Consider the following 13,431-nt stretch of genomic DNA (forward strand, 5'->3'; position numbering starts at 1 on the left):
AGAAACCTTTTTTACCCATTGAAAATAGACTGTGAAGGCAAAGCCTTGAACACCTTAGGTTCTTCTGCCGTCAAAATGACTTTCAAATTCCTCTTTACTCCAAGATTCTCACACAGAAGCATACAGAAATGTATTTTTATATTTTGGTGACCAGAAAATAATAATCAATCAGCCTTCTCAGATGAAGAATTTCTGATAACATTATTAGTTTGAAACAAAACAGATTTTCAAGTTAGGCCAATCTGAAGTTTCAGCTACTACAACTTTTTGCACAGTGTAGGCTTACTGGGAATAACTTGTTTTCTAGCCTTCAGTTATTAGATTATTTGCAGATGACAGTAAGATGGTGCTGAGTTTTAAATGATCAAGCTGCATCTTGTAGATTTTTTTATTTCCCCTCCTTTCCATGTTAACTGTGAGTGTAGTTTGGTTGTTTCTTGAGGGCAGTTACTGGGAGAAGGTAGCTTTCTGGGTCAGTTGTTTTCTGGGGTAATTACTGTATTTACATCTAAATGAAATGAGTTGAGAATATAAGGTAAATAATTTCTTTCAGAAATTCTTTTGATTCCGTACCTTAGGCTGTGTGTCTCACTTCGTATGTATTTATCTACATTCATTTATATATCTATTTTGATACATTGTGCATAATCTAAATGTGGTAAGGTTAGCAATAGCAAAACTTATAAATGAAGGGGACGGAAAATACTAATCTGTTTTGTATCAAACCCCAGCATGCACATGGAATAAGGTAACTATTTTCTTACTGTTTATACAAAAAATACAGCCTTTCAAAGTTAAATTTGATATAAAACAGAAAATAAGAGGGGTAACAACTGGCTTGTGTGTTTCTCGGAATGCAAAATGCTTTTCTGAGAAATTTTTAGTGAATGTTTTAATTCTAACCCCCCCCCCCCCATAAAACCCTGAAACCCTGTTTCAGTCACAGTGTGGAATGTGTGATGGTAGTATTGGCAAAGATAGTGTTTGATACCATTCACATTTTTCAAAAGCAGTCGGAGAGGGTATGTTGCATGTTCTATTAGTGTTTAAAAACACATTTCTTTTTATGACATGACTTACCGTTCTTGAGGTGAGTGAATGTAATATTCTTTTAAAAGTTAGAACATCATGATTATTTCAAATTTTCTTTTTTCTGTGTATTTCACAGCAAAAAACACCATCAGAATCATTCACTGGGCGAGAGAAGAGATCAAATTCACAGTCATACATTGGACGACCTATTCAGCTAGACAAGATCTTACTGTCCAAGGTTAAAGTGCCTCACACTTTCGTCATCCACTCTTATACACGGCCAACAGTTTGCCAGTACTGTAAGAAGCTTCTTAAAGGGCTTTTTAGACAGGGTTTGCAATGCAAAGGTAAGCAAACACCCCTTAGGTACATAAAAGATAAGCATAATAAAATTACTAAATTAGCATTTGAGAGTTTCTATGTAGCCGTACTCATGGTTTCCTCACTAAACTGTCTAGGTGTAGGCACATGTACAATTACACTGGATTAAGCTGGAGTCAAAATTACAGTAATTGCTGTTCTGCAGGAGCTGTCGGCATGGCTGTTCATTTTTACCCTGCAATATATCTGCAGTAGCTCACATCTTTTTTGTTCAGGTGTAAATTATCTTGTATTTGGCAGTAGGTGAGCCTGTGCTCACAGGCAATTACAGCAGGATAGTTAACACAAAGGACTGTATTCTTCATTGTTTTCAATCTACAAAATCTTATGTTGAATTGAAGCATGTGCCTGAGTCGCAGCAGTTCAGGGTTTTGGGAAAGTTGTAATGGAATTAAGATGAGCTTGTATGAGAATTTAAAACCACATTTTTCCAGTGTAAGTAACTAATGTGCTCATGGTGTTGTACCTTAGTAGGTGCTGAAGTGAATCAAGCCCCTTGGATTGTAGCCTAGATTACTGGTTCACCTTAGCCAACTAGAGTGGCCTTAAATGCAAAACATTGTGCATGCTATGGTGTTAGATAACATTGGCTAACAGATCCTTAAAATCACCTTCCTTCTATTAAAATAAGCAGTAACTCTCATAAGATTAATCAGTATACTTTGTGTTGCTGCTTTGAACTAATTCCCTGCAAAAATTCAGTCACATTCACTTAACTTAGGGTGTGACTCGATGTGATTTAACTAAAGCAAAGTATCTATGAAGGCATCGCCTGTTCCATTTCATTTTGAATCCCAATGACATAATCAAATATTAACCTGATTTAAAAAAAAAAAATTACCTACAGTTTGGCCCTGCTGTACCTCAGTTGGTTTTTGGATCTGAAGTTAAATAATTACAAGGATATAGACAGCCTTAGTATATTCCTTCCTACTCTTTGCTTTTCCAGGTGTGTTAATAAGTTACAGCTCTTAGTTCAAGTAAGGTGTGTTCAGAAGTCAAAATAGAAACAGTTAAGATGAGGTCTAATAAAGTGCTACTTACATATATGAAAAAAGTAGAGGTAGACTGAAATAAAAATATCTGGAAAATAAGGAAGGAATTGAAGGAACTGTCCATAGAAAGTAGTAGAGAATTTGCTTTGAGATGTAAAGAGCAAATATTTTCTCACTTATAATTGTTGGCTAGGGTTCTGCTGTTTCAATTTTCAGTCATCAGTTTTTGATATGTACTCAGTCTCTTAAGCTGCAGCAGATATACCTCAGCCCAGTCTGCTTTTTCACTGGAAAAGCAGCTCTAGCTTTGCAGCCAAGCACTCAGGTCTCCCCATCATTCCCCTAGACAAGTTGAGCATGCACTTCAGCTGCAGGTAGCACCTCCACCCAACTGCCCTTCATAATGCTTTTTTTTCCCCCCAGGGAAACACACTTCTAGCATCTTTAATCCTGTCCCTTTCACTGGCAGGTGGCATGCACCCAGGATAAAGAACGCTCTCTGGGCATGTTAACTCTGTAGTAGTGTGAAATGGTAGGGCTTGACATCTATAGGCTGAAGAATAGGAAAAAAGAATATAATTGTGTCACAGGAAGAGAGATATAATTTTACTGTATTCCTTTTTTTCTTAACAGACTGTAGGTTCAACTGTCACAAACGCTGTGCTCCTAAAGTGCCAAATAACTGCCTGGGGGAAGTTGCCATTAATGGAGGTAAGTTGCCCTAACAATGCTTTCTGTTATTGTTTAAACCATCAGTTAAATAAAAGAAATGTAAAACTGCGAAGTGTGCAAAGACACATTTTTCCACTGCTTGGGAGTGGCCTTTCCTCTGCAATATTTCTGTCATAAGTCAAAGATGAAGTGTGGGAGGAACCCTACAAGTGGCTTAGAGCAGAGTGTGTGTCTTCCAAATAGGTGTGACAGGCTCAGCTGTGTCTCAGAGGTGATGTCAGCAGCAAAATAGCCAGGTAATCATGGCCTGTTGAATGCAGAATGCGAAAGAAAAAAGCCATAACCATGAGAAGCTGGCATTGAGATACAAACACAAAATTGCTTTTTTAATCTGGGAGGATGGGGGAAGAAATGTTTGCTTTAAGATAATCTTACCGAGAAGGAAAAGCATACCTGGAAGAACTGGGAATACCATCCAGGAAAAATTCCACTACTTACTGTTGGTATAAAATGAATCATATCAGTTGCCAGAAATAAAGGCTTGATGAATATCTGCCGATTTTCCCATACATGTGCTGTCATTTTTATGTCAAGTATAGAATTTATGGGTAGGCTTGACAGACGGTACTGGAGGAAAAAAAGGGATGTGGTAGATGAGTTGTTGATTGCCTTGAAAATGTCACTTTTCCATGTGATAAGGGAATGAGAAGTGTGCTGAAGTGTTCGGTTTCTAATGCATATTACCGTGTTAAGTTGTCAGCCTAAACTGCTTCTGAGGCTAATAGAGTACTGTCTTCTTAGGAATCTTTTTTTCAAACTTTAAACCTATGATCTGCTTTATAGAAGAGATACCAAAAATTTCCTAAATTAGGAATCTTAATTAATATTTTTCATAGTGTTTTTCGTAGTAGCGTGACTGTATTACTAGAAAGTTCTACTGTTTAACGGCAATTAGTGTAGGAAAAAATATTTCAGATGCTAAGTATCCAATTTGAAACATGATAAGGTGCATGCTTCTCTGGAAGGTTGCCATTGCACTCCTACTGCATGTCCTCTCTGATGCACCTTAAACTTGGCTCTTGGGGTCACTATTATTATTTTTTAATCTTTACACCATTTGTACCTCACTTATAGAATCATACAATGGTTAGGCTTGGAAAGGCCTTAAGATCATCTAGTTCCAACCCCCTTGCCATGGGCAGGGACACCGCACACTAACCCATGTCACCCAAGACTCTGCTGCATTTCCTGCTATCTGGGACGCAACACTTCTGAGCTTGGAGCAGGTGATCCTTGAATATCAACCAGCAGTATTGAGTCACCTGCCCTCTAGGGCTTTATCCCATGGAACCTTACTAAGCAGGTTCCTGAAGAGGCCAAAGTCTGCTTTCTTGAAGTCTAGGGCAATGAGCTTGCTGAATGCTTTTCTCACTGTCCTGAGGATCTCGAACTTGATCATCTCATGATGGCTACAGCCAAGGCTGCCCTGGAGTGTCACATTCCCAACCAGCCCTTGTTGGTGAGCACGAGGTCAACCATGCCACCTCTCCTTGTCAGCTCCTCTATTACTTGCAAGAGGAAGTTGTCTTCCACACAATCGAGGAACCTCCTGGGTTGCTTGTGCCGGGCCATACCATCCCTCCAACAGATATCAGGATGGTTGAAGTCCCCCATGAGGACAAGGGCCTGCAAGCATGAGGCTGCCCCTATCTGTCTATAGAGCACTTCATCCACAGAGTCCTCTTGATCAGGAGGTCTGTAACAGATCCCCACAGAGATGTCCCCCATGGCTGTTCTTCCTTTGGCCCTAACACAAGCACTCGGCTCATCACCTGTCCCCAGACAGAGGCTCATACTCTCCAGCCTGTCACTGACATAAATAGCTACTCCCCCTCCCTGTCTGCCTGGCCTGTCTTTCCTAAAGAGCCTGTAACCTTCCATTCCAACACTCCAGTCATAGGAGCCATCCCCCACCGTGTTTCTGTGATGCCAATGATATCGTATGCCTGTAGCCGTGTACACATCTCTAATTCCTCTTGTTTATTCCCCATACTATGGGTATTTGTATAGAGGCATCTGAGCGGAGCTCCAGATAAAGCTGACTCATTGGCTGGAGTGGTTGGACAGGGCTTTGAGCAACCTGGTCTAGTGGAAGGTGTCTCTGCCCGTGGCACGGGGCAGGGGAAGGGGGGGATTGGGCGCTGGAACTAGGTGATCTTTAAGATCCCTCCCAACCCAAGCCATTCTATGGTTCTAACTCTTATAGGTGTGTCCTAAATGACTGATAGAAGGTCCTTAGGATTATCAAAGGCAATTTCATCTTGTTATCTCATTTCTATTTTTACCGTAATTTGATTCACATTGTTTTCAAACTTAATAAAGTATCTGTCACTCTGTCCATCTGCTGTGTGATGCATTTTCCGCAAAATAGTAAGTGAAGGAAGAGCTGAAGTAATTAAATTCCAAGTATGGTCTCATTAATAAACACATTACATACTAAATGCAGGAGGCTATTTTTAACCGATTGTGGATTTATTGAAAATAGAGATTTAAAAAGTGTTGTAAGAATAGCAAAGAGGTAGCCTTACACTGTAAAGTGTCATTCATGAGTGGATGATTGTTTCTGCTAGAGATGAACTGTAATGTCTTTCAATCACACGTCAGTAACTTATATCCAAATATTTTAAGACTACTGTACACGGAAACAAACCTTTCAGCTGTGCACTTCCAATTTGAGTGAGATGCCATCAATTCAAAACATTTTGCTGTCAGCCAGTTCAGTGTGCTTTTTCTTTTGAGGCATCATCTACATTGACTGTCAAGAACCTTCCTCCACACAATTAAGGCAAAAGTTTCTCGGTGAGAATATTTGGTGTCTTCCATGTGATTTCAACCTTACTTCAGATTACTGAAACACTGCAAGCATAGTGCTGTCTTTACTGTCTGACAGGACTGATGATTTTGGCATGTTAGATCACAGCCTGTATAGCAGCAGGTTGAGTTTCAACACAATGATTTTTTTTTGATGTGTTTGTTTTATTTTGCTTGGGGTTTGGGGGTTTGGTTTGGTTTTGTAATGTAAGTCCTTAGATAAATAAGTTTGAATGTTTTTCTTCCTTTCTGTCTTCCAGCAGCATTCACAAGCAGCAATACAATAAAAACTTATTTTTTAATTTGATCTTGCTTAGGCATATCTAATCTTGAAACTGGAAAGTTTAATGTAATTTAAATATTATCTGGAAGCCATAGTCAAATGGCTAATACTAAGCCATAGTCAAATAAGTTAAATCCTAAGTCTTCATATTTTTTCTATGCCATTGAACTTTTTAATATTTATTTAATATTTCTTTCATAAAGGCAGGAAGCGTTATTTCAATAATATGGGTTATTGTTCCATATTGTGCAGCCTTCACAGTGAACACTTGTGCCAAGTATAAAAAAAATTAGTTCACATTATCGCATTACAAGTAATTGTCTTGGAGTTATTTCAATAGTTCATCACAGAATCATAGAATCATAGAATGGTCTGGGTTGGAAAGGACCTTAAGATCATCTAGTTCCAACCGCCCTGCCATGGGCAGGGACACCTCGCACTAACCCATGTCACCCAAGGCTCTGTCCAACCTGGCCTTGAACACCACCAGGGATGGAGCATTCACAACTTCCTTGGGCAACCCATTCCAGTGCCTCACCACCCTCACAGTAAAGAACTTCTTCCTTATATCTAGTCTAAACTTCCCCTGTGTAAGCTGGAACGCATTACCCCTTGTCCTACCACTACAGTCCCTGATGAAAAGTCCCTCCCCAGCATCTTTATAGGCCCCCTTCAGATACTGGAAGGCTGCTATGAGGTCTCCATGCAGCCTTCTCTTCTCCAGGCTGAACAGCCCCAACTTCCTCAACCTATCTTCATACGGGAGGTGCTCCAGCCCCCTTATCATCCTTGTGGCCCTCCTCTGGACTTGCTCCAACAGCTCCATGTCCTTTTTATGTTGAGGACACCAGAACTGTATGCAGTACTCCAATTGATCATGTCATCATCATACTACAAAATTCCTAGTTTTGACGTTACTTCTTTTCTAGCATCGGTTTTCAGCTGTAGCCTGCCAACAGCCATCAAGCCAGTACACAACATTCAAGCTGTATAGAAAATCTGTCACATCTCAGAAATAAAGCTCATTAGTATGGAATGATGGATAGAAGTCCATGGATAAGAAATTCTTCTTTGACATTGGCATTTTTTAATAGAAAGTTGTATTTCTGAAAGTATTTTGGTTTGATGCATTTCCAGTTTTCTTTGGTGATGTTCTAAATGACTGGTTAAAAAACCACACTTAACCAGCACACAGAGTACCAAGTAAAGGTACACCCAGGCAGTAGAGTTCCAAAGAGAACCTGAGCTTTTCTGAAGCTCGGAATGTGTAAGGATGTTGTGATTGGACTATTGTATGTTTTCTTATAATAACTTCAGAAACAATATTCCAGATCTTCTTAGTCCTGGGGCTGAGTCTGATGTTGTCATGGAAGAAGGGAGTGACGACAATGACAGTGAAAGAAACAGTGGTTTTATAGATGACATGGAAGAATCTATAGCTCACGATTCTGAGATGTCAATGACAGGATGCCATAGTGACAATGGGGAAATGCAGGATGCTGATCCGGATCACGACGAGTCTAACAGGATGATCAGGTGAGCTGGGAAGTTAGTGTACCTTACACCTTCTTTTGTGTTTATTTAGGAGTATCATGTCTAGGGCTCAAAGGGGAATCTCCGTGGACACTATTCTCACTGACTGACAATGGAGAGAGCTAGTGATATGTGGTGGTTCTGGAATTGCAGTGAGATTGCTTCACTGAATATATGTATTAGGAATTTTAGAGAAGCTTAAAAATTACTGTAAAGTTAAAGTAGCAACTGAAAACTGATGCACAGGTAATTGTTACAGGTCTGTTCTCTTATGAAAATTATGTTGTGAAAGTATTTGTGCATAAGCAATAAAGAACAATTTTTTGCTTTTTTTACTTTTTCACACCCATACCCCACACCCCCACCCCAAGCATTCTTTGCCTGACTAATAGTGCAATGCCTGGTCATTTAAATGAACAACAATAAAATTTAAAAAGTTGTGTAAGTGGCTATGGTATAATCAGCTTTAGGTGAATTGTTCGTAGTTTTACATACCTTTAGCAAGAAGCAAAGTTTGGCAAACCTCAAGTAGTACTTTGAAGCAAGTTACAAAATATGTTAGTGGTTTGAAATGACTAATCAGGAAGGAAAATAGGAATTGAGTTGTGCAACTTACCTCAAAATGTCTGAAGAGAAGAAAACATTATTCACTTATTGGAACTGTACAGAATAGTGGGGGAAAGAAGTAGGCATTATTCATTGTCAGGGAACCTAAAATTAATTAAGATCCTTTCAGCTGTAATTTCCTTTATGCAAGGGATCTGTACCTTGAAGAATTACAGAATATTTTTCTTTCACGGGTCCCAGTTTGACCTGCAGTTTCCTCTTTTATTTTGCTTACTAGGAGCCTGTTTCAGTGGCATGTTCCCCTTAGTTCTCTGTTACTAATATATAGCTGTTGAACTAATAGAAAGCAATCTATTTCAGCAGTGTGCAGGTTTACCTCCCACAGCAGGGAACTGTTTTTCATACTGTCATATTCACCTGCATAGGCACTGTATATAGATACCTTTTATCATTAGAATATAAGCCTGTGCTTATATCAGAAAATCAATGTCATATAACATTTTAAACGTCCCAGTTGTATTAAACGGACAACATTGCAGGTTTTCAAAATATAAATACCCAATTATATCTAATAAAAACATTGATAACCAAGGTACATGTTTTACTTAGTTGAGGGGCATTCCTGTATTTCCAGTAATACCTTCCCCCATTTATTTCTAAGGGACCTCTCCATATTCATGGATTATTTTTAAGTGATCTGTAAAAGGCAAATAAAACTGTAAACCTCTTGCCAGTACAGACAAGAATAGTTAAATCAGCACTGCAGCTTATTTGTTCATGTTTAGGCCAAAAAGAGGTGTTAACTGTATGTTACAGTCTTAATGAATCTTTAAGACAGCACACTTTTTGTGTCTTGATTGGAAAGTGCCATTTCATAAAATGTTTCTTATTTCCAGAATGCATTACAGTGAAGCAGAGCCATCTGCAGACATCCACAGTCACAGCTGCGGAAACTTAAGATTTATTCTTTTCCTGGGCAGTTTTTGCCCTTTTTCCTTGGAGTTGTGGTACCAGTAGCTTTGCTATCAGGGTAGAAGACACAAGCTCTCTGTGCTGTGTTTTCATGTACAATGCAGCATCTCTGTTTAAAGTTCTGCCAGAAATAACTAAGCACTTACGTTTAGGACTGAAGCAGATTATGAGTCCGCATTCCATTATGCAGAATCAGCTTTATGAATGGCTAACTCTAACAGCAAGGAAAGTGGGCAGATGTGCTTGTTATTTCTTACACCTCTCTAACTAGATATTCCAGATTTTACCTGATAATGCTATCAGGCATACTGTCAAGTTCCCATGCCTTCCTGACTTACTGTGTGTCAGCTGAGTCGTGGAAAGCTTCAGAGTGCATACCCCAGGGTGCAAGGCAATGGGACTTTGCTTTATGTCTTTGAGGATAAAATATATTATCTTAAACCTCTTTCCCTGAAAGGTTCCATCAGATTCTCTGCTGTGATCTGCCAGGGTATGTGCAGTTAGGCAGCTGACACATTTTCCACTCAGTAAACCCTCATCGCTCCATTGTGTGTCTGAACCAGAGAAAGATTACAGGATGGTAATCTGATGGACAATGTTTTTACTTACTTAGGTTATGAGAGATTCAAGATCAAGTACTGGTCTGAATCATGCATAGCATAGGCTTGAGCTATGGCTCCCACACCTTGGCAGAGGCCCTAGTCATTTGCCCATCTTTTTAGCTCATCTTTAGGAACATTGAAGCGAGGGAGCGTGTGTGTGTATGTAAGCCTTCAGAAGATCTCTGACATTCTCCTGGTGTAGCATTACAATTTTTTTTCTTTGTAATCTCAAGACACTTCGAATGACAAAACAAAATAGTGTCCAATCCAGGTCTGATGATGAAAAATATAAATGTGGATATAGGAGATATATAGGTATATATAGATATATAGATACTGATTGAAAAGAATTTCTTTCTTTTTGTCCAAAGTTATCTTCTTTCTAAAACCCGTTATTGATTTATCCTTCAGCCCTTCAACCAGCAACAATATTCCATTAATGAGAGTGGTACAATCTGTGAAGCACACAAAAAGGAGAAGCAGCACAGTAATGAAGGAGGGCTGGATGGTTCACTATACAAGCAAGGACACACTGGTAAGAAATGTCAAGGAAGACCTGTCTTACTGTACATACTCTATGATTTGATTCTACAGAATCAAATCCTAACAATACATTGATAATTTACAATCACATAAGCCATTTTTTTACAGTTACTATGATTCCTAAAGTCCTGACTTGTCATAACAGTTATTGTAAGAAACAGGAGATGGTTATAACATGCAAAAATAATCTGAATATGTCAGTTGCATTATTATAGGCAGCCAAATGTAAATGAGATTCTGAAAGAATTAAAAAATAATGTTAACACCATAGGTTTTCTGGAAAGTAGCCTCACCTTCTAGCTGGAGGCTTCTAGATACCCTACTGCTAGGTGAATTGAGACTTTTATAAAATAGAGTTAGCACAGAAAACAGTTATGTTCATTCTGACCTGCTGAAACAGGAATAAAGACTTCAGTATGTGGCCTTCGAAAATGAGCTGGGGTGTTATAACAGATATGAAAAGAAAGTTTAATTATTTTAGCATCATACCTTTAGTAATTTGTGCTGAATGTAATGCAGACATCAAAGTGACATTTTAAATTTTATAACTTGGGCAATTTGAACAGAGCTAGGTTATTACTGAAACAACAGAGGGTGGCCTTATAAACCCTAAACTCAAATGTGAAGTCCTCATAAAAATCTTGTAATAGGAAATGAATCTTTATCATTCACAATTCATCCCTTCAAACTTAAGCGAAACATTTTGGAAGTGATGTTTTTGAAAAATGAACATTTCAGTAATTTACCTGGAAAATGCTAGAAAGATTTTCCCCTTGTTTTTCATTGCAGAGGAAACGACACTACTGGAGACTGGACAGCAAATGCATTACACTTTTTCAAAATGATACTGGAAGCAAATATTACAAAGTAAGGAATATTTTTCAATCTCTTTTTTCACCAGCAGAATATAATGATTAAACTGAAGAATTAAGAGATGCTTACTAGAAGTCGAGTAGTAGTATAACTTTGTTCTATGTTTGTATTCCTTATTTAAGCTGCATATGTGTGTTTTGCCTTTCACAAACAAGTCTCAGATCAGAAAGGTGTCAGCTAACAAGGACTTGTAAAATACATATTCTAGAAATACAGTTCAGCGGCATACCGTGGGGACATGTCACATGCCAGCGACAAATTCTGCCAAGAAACTCATTAGATGTTGTCATTCATAATACAAATTGTTTCAAAAAAAATTAGGTATAGTATATATTATTTTAATTCTGTCCTTTGGATATTATGTTGTGATTTTCATTGTAAAAGATTGGTTTAATGCTCATACCTTTTTAGCTGAGGCAGTTAAAAACTCCTTAGACGTTACTGCAACAAGTTTTAATAATGGAAAGTTTCTTTTTCATATGGCTTCCTCTCAGGGAAATATGTCACTGAAACGCGCCCTGAGTGTTGTTCAAGATGAAACAATGAAGTCTACGCGTATGTGAAAGATAGATTTGGAACCTTAATGTTGAGTAGATTTATTCTGCAAATAATTTATCGCAAATAGATTTTATTAAATAAGGAGTCAACAGGGTTTATTTTTCTAGTGGAGTTCTGTTGATATATGGATGGTGCTGCTCTTTTCTGATGGAGAGATTACTGCTCTCTCTGATAAATTTAATTAAATAATTAAAGTTCTACTTGGTTTTGGAAAGAAACATTTAGTATTTACCATCAACAGCCCTCTGTGTCATGGAGTTTCAGGTTACAAGAGCCTTTTTGTTTGTTCAAGAAGCAGGTGGTTCAAAGAAACAGCTAATTTCATAAATTAATTAAATAAAGGTTATGCTTTAGTTTTATATTTTGATGCTCTTTACACTTTTTTTTTTTCCGTTTTAGGAAATCCCATTGTCTGAAATTTTGTCTCTGGAACCTGTAAAAACTTTCAGTTTGCTGCCTCAAGGAGCCAATCCTCATTGTTTTGAAATAAGCACAGCAAATATAGTTTATTATGTTGGAGAAAACATAGAAAACCTCTCAAGTGTTCCACTGAATAACAGTGTTATCAGCAGTGGTATTGGCATCGATGTGGCACGAATGTGGGAGATAGCAATACAGCATGCCCTGATGCCCGTCATCCCTAAAGGGGCATCAACTGGGTCAGGAGCCAGCCTGCATAGTAAGTTTATTCATTTCTTCCTTTTCAGATGAGTCATATCACAGACGATATTGCTCAGTCTTCAGCACACATTGAAAGGAAGAATTGCACAGCTAGTAGACTTATCAGCTGTCTGCATATTATTTAAACATCACAATTTCTCATCCCTGTGTTTCCAGTTTATACTAGAACATATGTATTAATATACAACATGCAGATTTGTTAGCAAGCAAATAGTTGTTAGATTAGTAAGGCATCTCATCCACATTTGTGTTGCTGACATGAGTAATAGCCTCCTTGTGTAGAGGCATGAAGTTTCTGAGCTCCAGTTGTGAACTGATAGATTTTTCCCCTGATGACTGTAATTTATGTTTTTAGCTATCTTGAGAAGCAGCAATTCACTCTTCAGGTCACTGCAGTGTAGATGATATTCTCCCTTTCATCACATTTGGCTGTACAACTGCCACAAACATAGTCCCATGCTGAGATGAAATGAGCTCAAGTGTAAAGAACAGCTGTTCTAAGCACAACAAGGCATGGATGTTACCCAGGACCAAAAGGACTGAATGTGTCTGTGCCTTCAATTTACATACCTTTGGGTAATTCTCTAACAAAGATGACAGCTTATGTAAACCAAACATTTAAATTTAGCTCAGGTACTGATAACAAAGTAGCACAGAGTACTACTAGGCGTCTGCTGTTGTGGTTGCTCTGCTGCTTTTACTCAGCCTAGTCAGTGTAAAGCAAATTTGGATATGTCTACACACTTTGGATTAGACCTTTTGTTGCAATATACACTCACTTTAGCACTTGACATCTGGATGCTGTTAATGCAGCACGAAATGCTAATGAGACCACAAGCTCTTCAGAAATCAAGTAATACAACAGGCT

The 13,431-nt window shown here is 38.4% G+C and overlaps 1 protein-coding gene across 3 annotated transcripts in view; it reads left to right on the forward strand.

Annotated features, from left to right (window-relative positions):
• PRKD1 (protein kinase D1) overlaps window positions 1-13,431 on the forward strand; it is a 127,021-nt gene that overhangs the window by 94,388 nt on the left and 19,202 nt on the right. For all 3 annotated transcript variants that reach the window (XM_030483204.1, XM_030483206.1, XM_030483205.1), the window contains 6 exons: window positions 1,169-1,379; window positions 3,042-3,119; window positions 7,566-7,770; window positions 10,320-10,443; window positions 11,241-11,318; window positions 12,282-12,561. In XM_030483204.1, the coding sequence (XP_030339064.1) occupies window positions 1,169-1,379; window positions 3,042-3,119; window positions 7,566-7,770; window positions 10,320-10,443; window positions 11,241-11,318; window positions 12,282-12,561 (976 nt within the window). The remainder of the gene's footprint in view (window positions 1-1,168; window positions 1,380-3,041; window positions 3,120-7,565; window positions 7,771-10,319; window positions 10,444-11,240; window positions 11,319-12,281; window positions 12,562-13,431) is intronic.

The sequence above is a fragment of the Strigops habroptila genome, chromosome 4, assembly GCF_004027225.2.
Source record: "Strigops habroptila isolate Jane chromosome 4, bStrHab1.2.pri, whole genome shotgun sequence".
Classification (NCBI taxonomy): Eukaryota; Metazoa; Chordata; class Aves; order Psittaciformes; family Psittacidae; genus Strigops; species Strigops habroptila.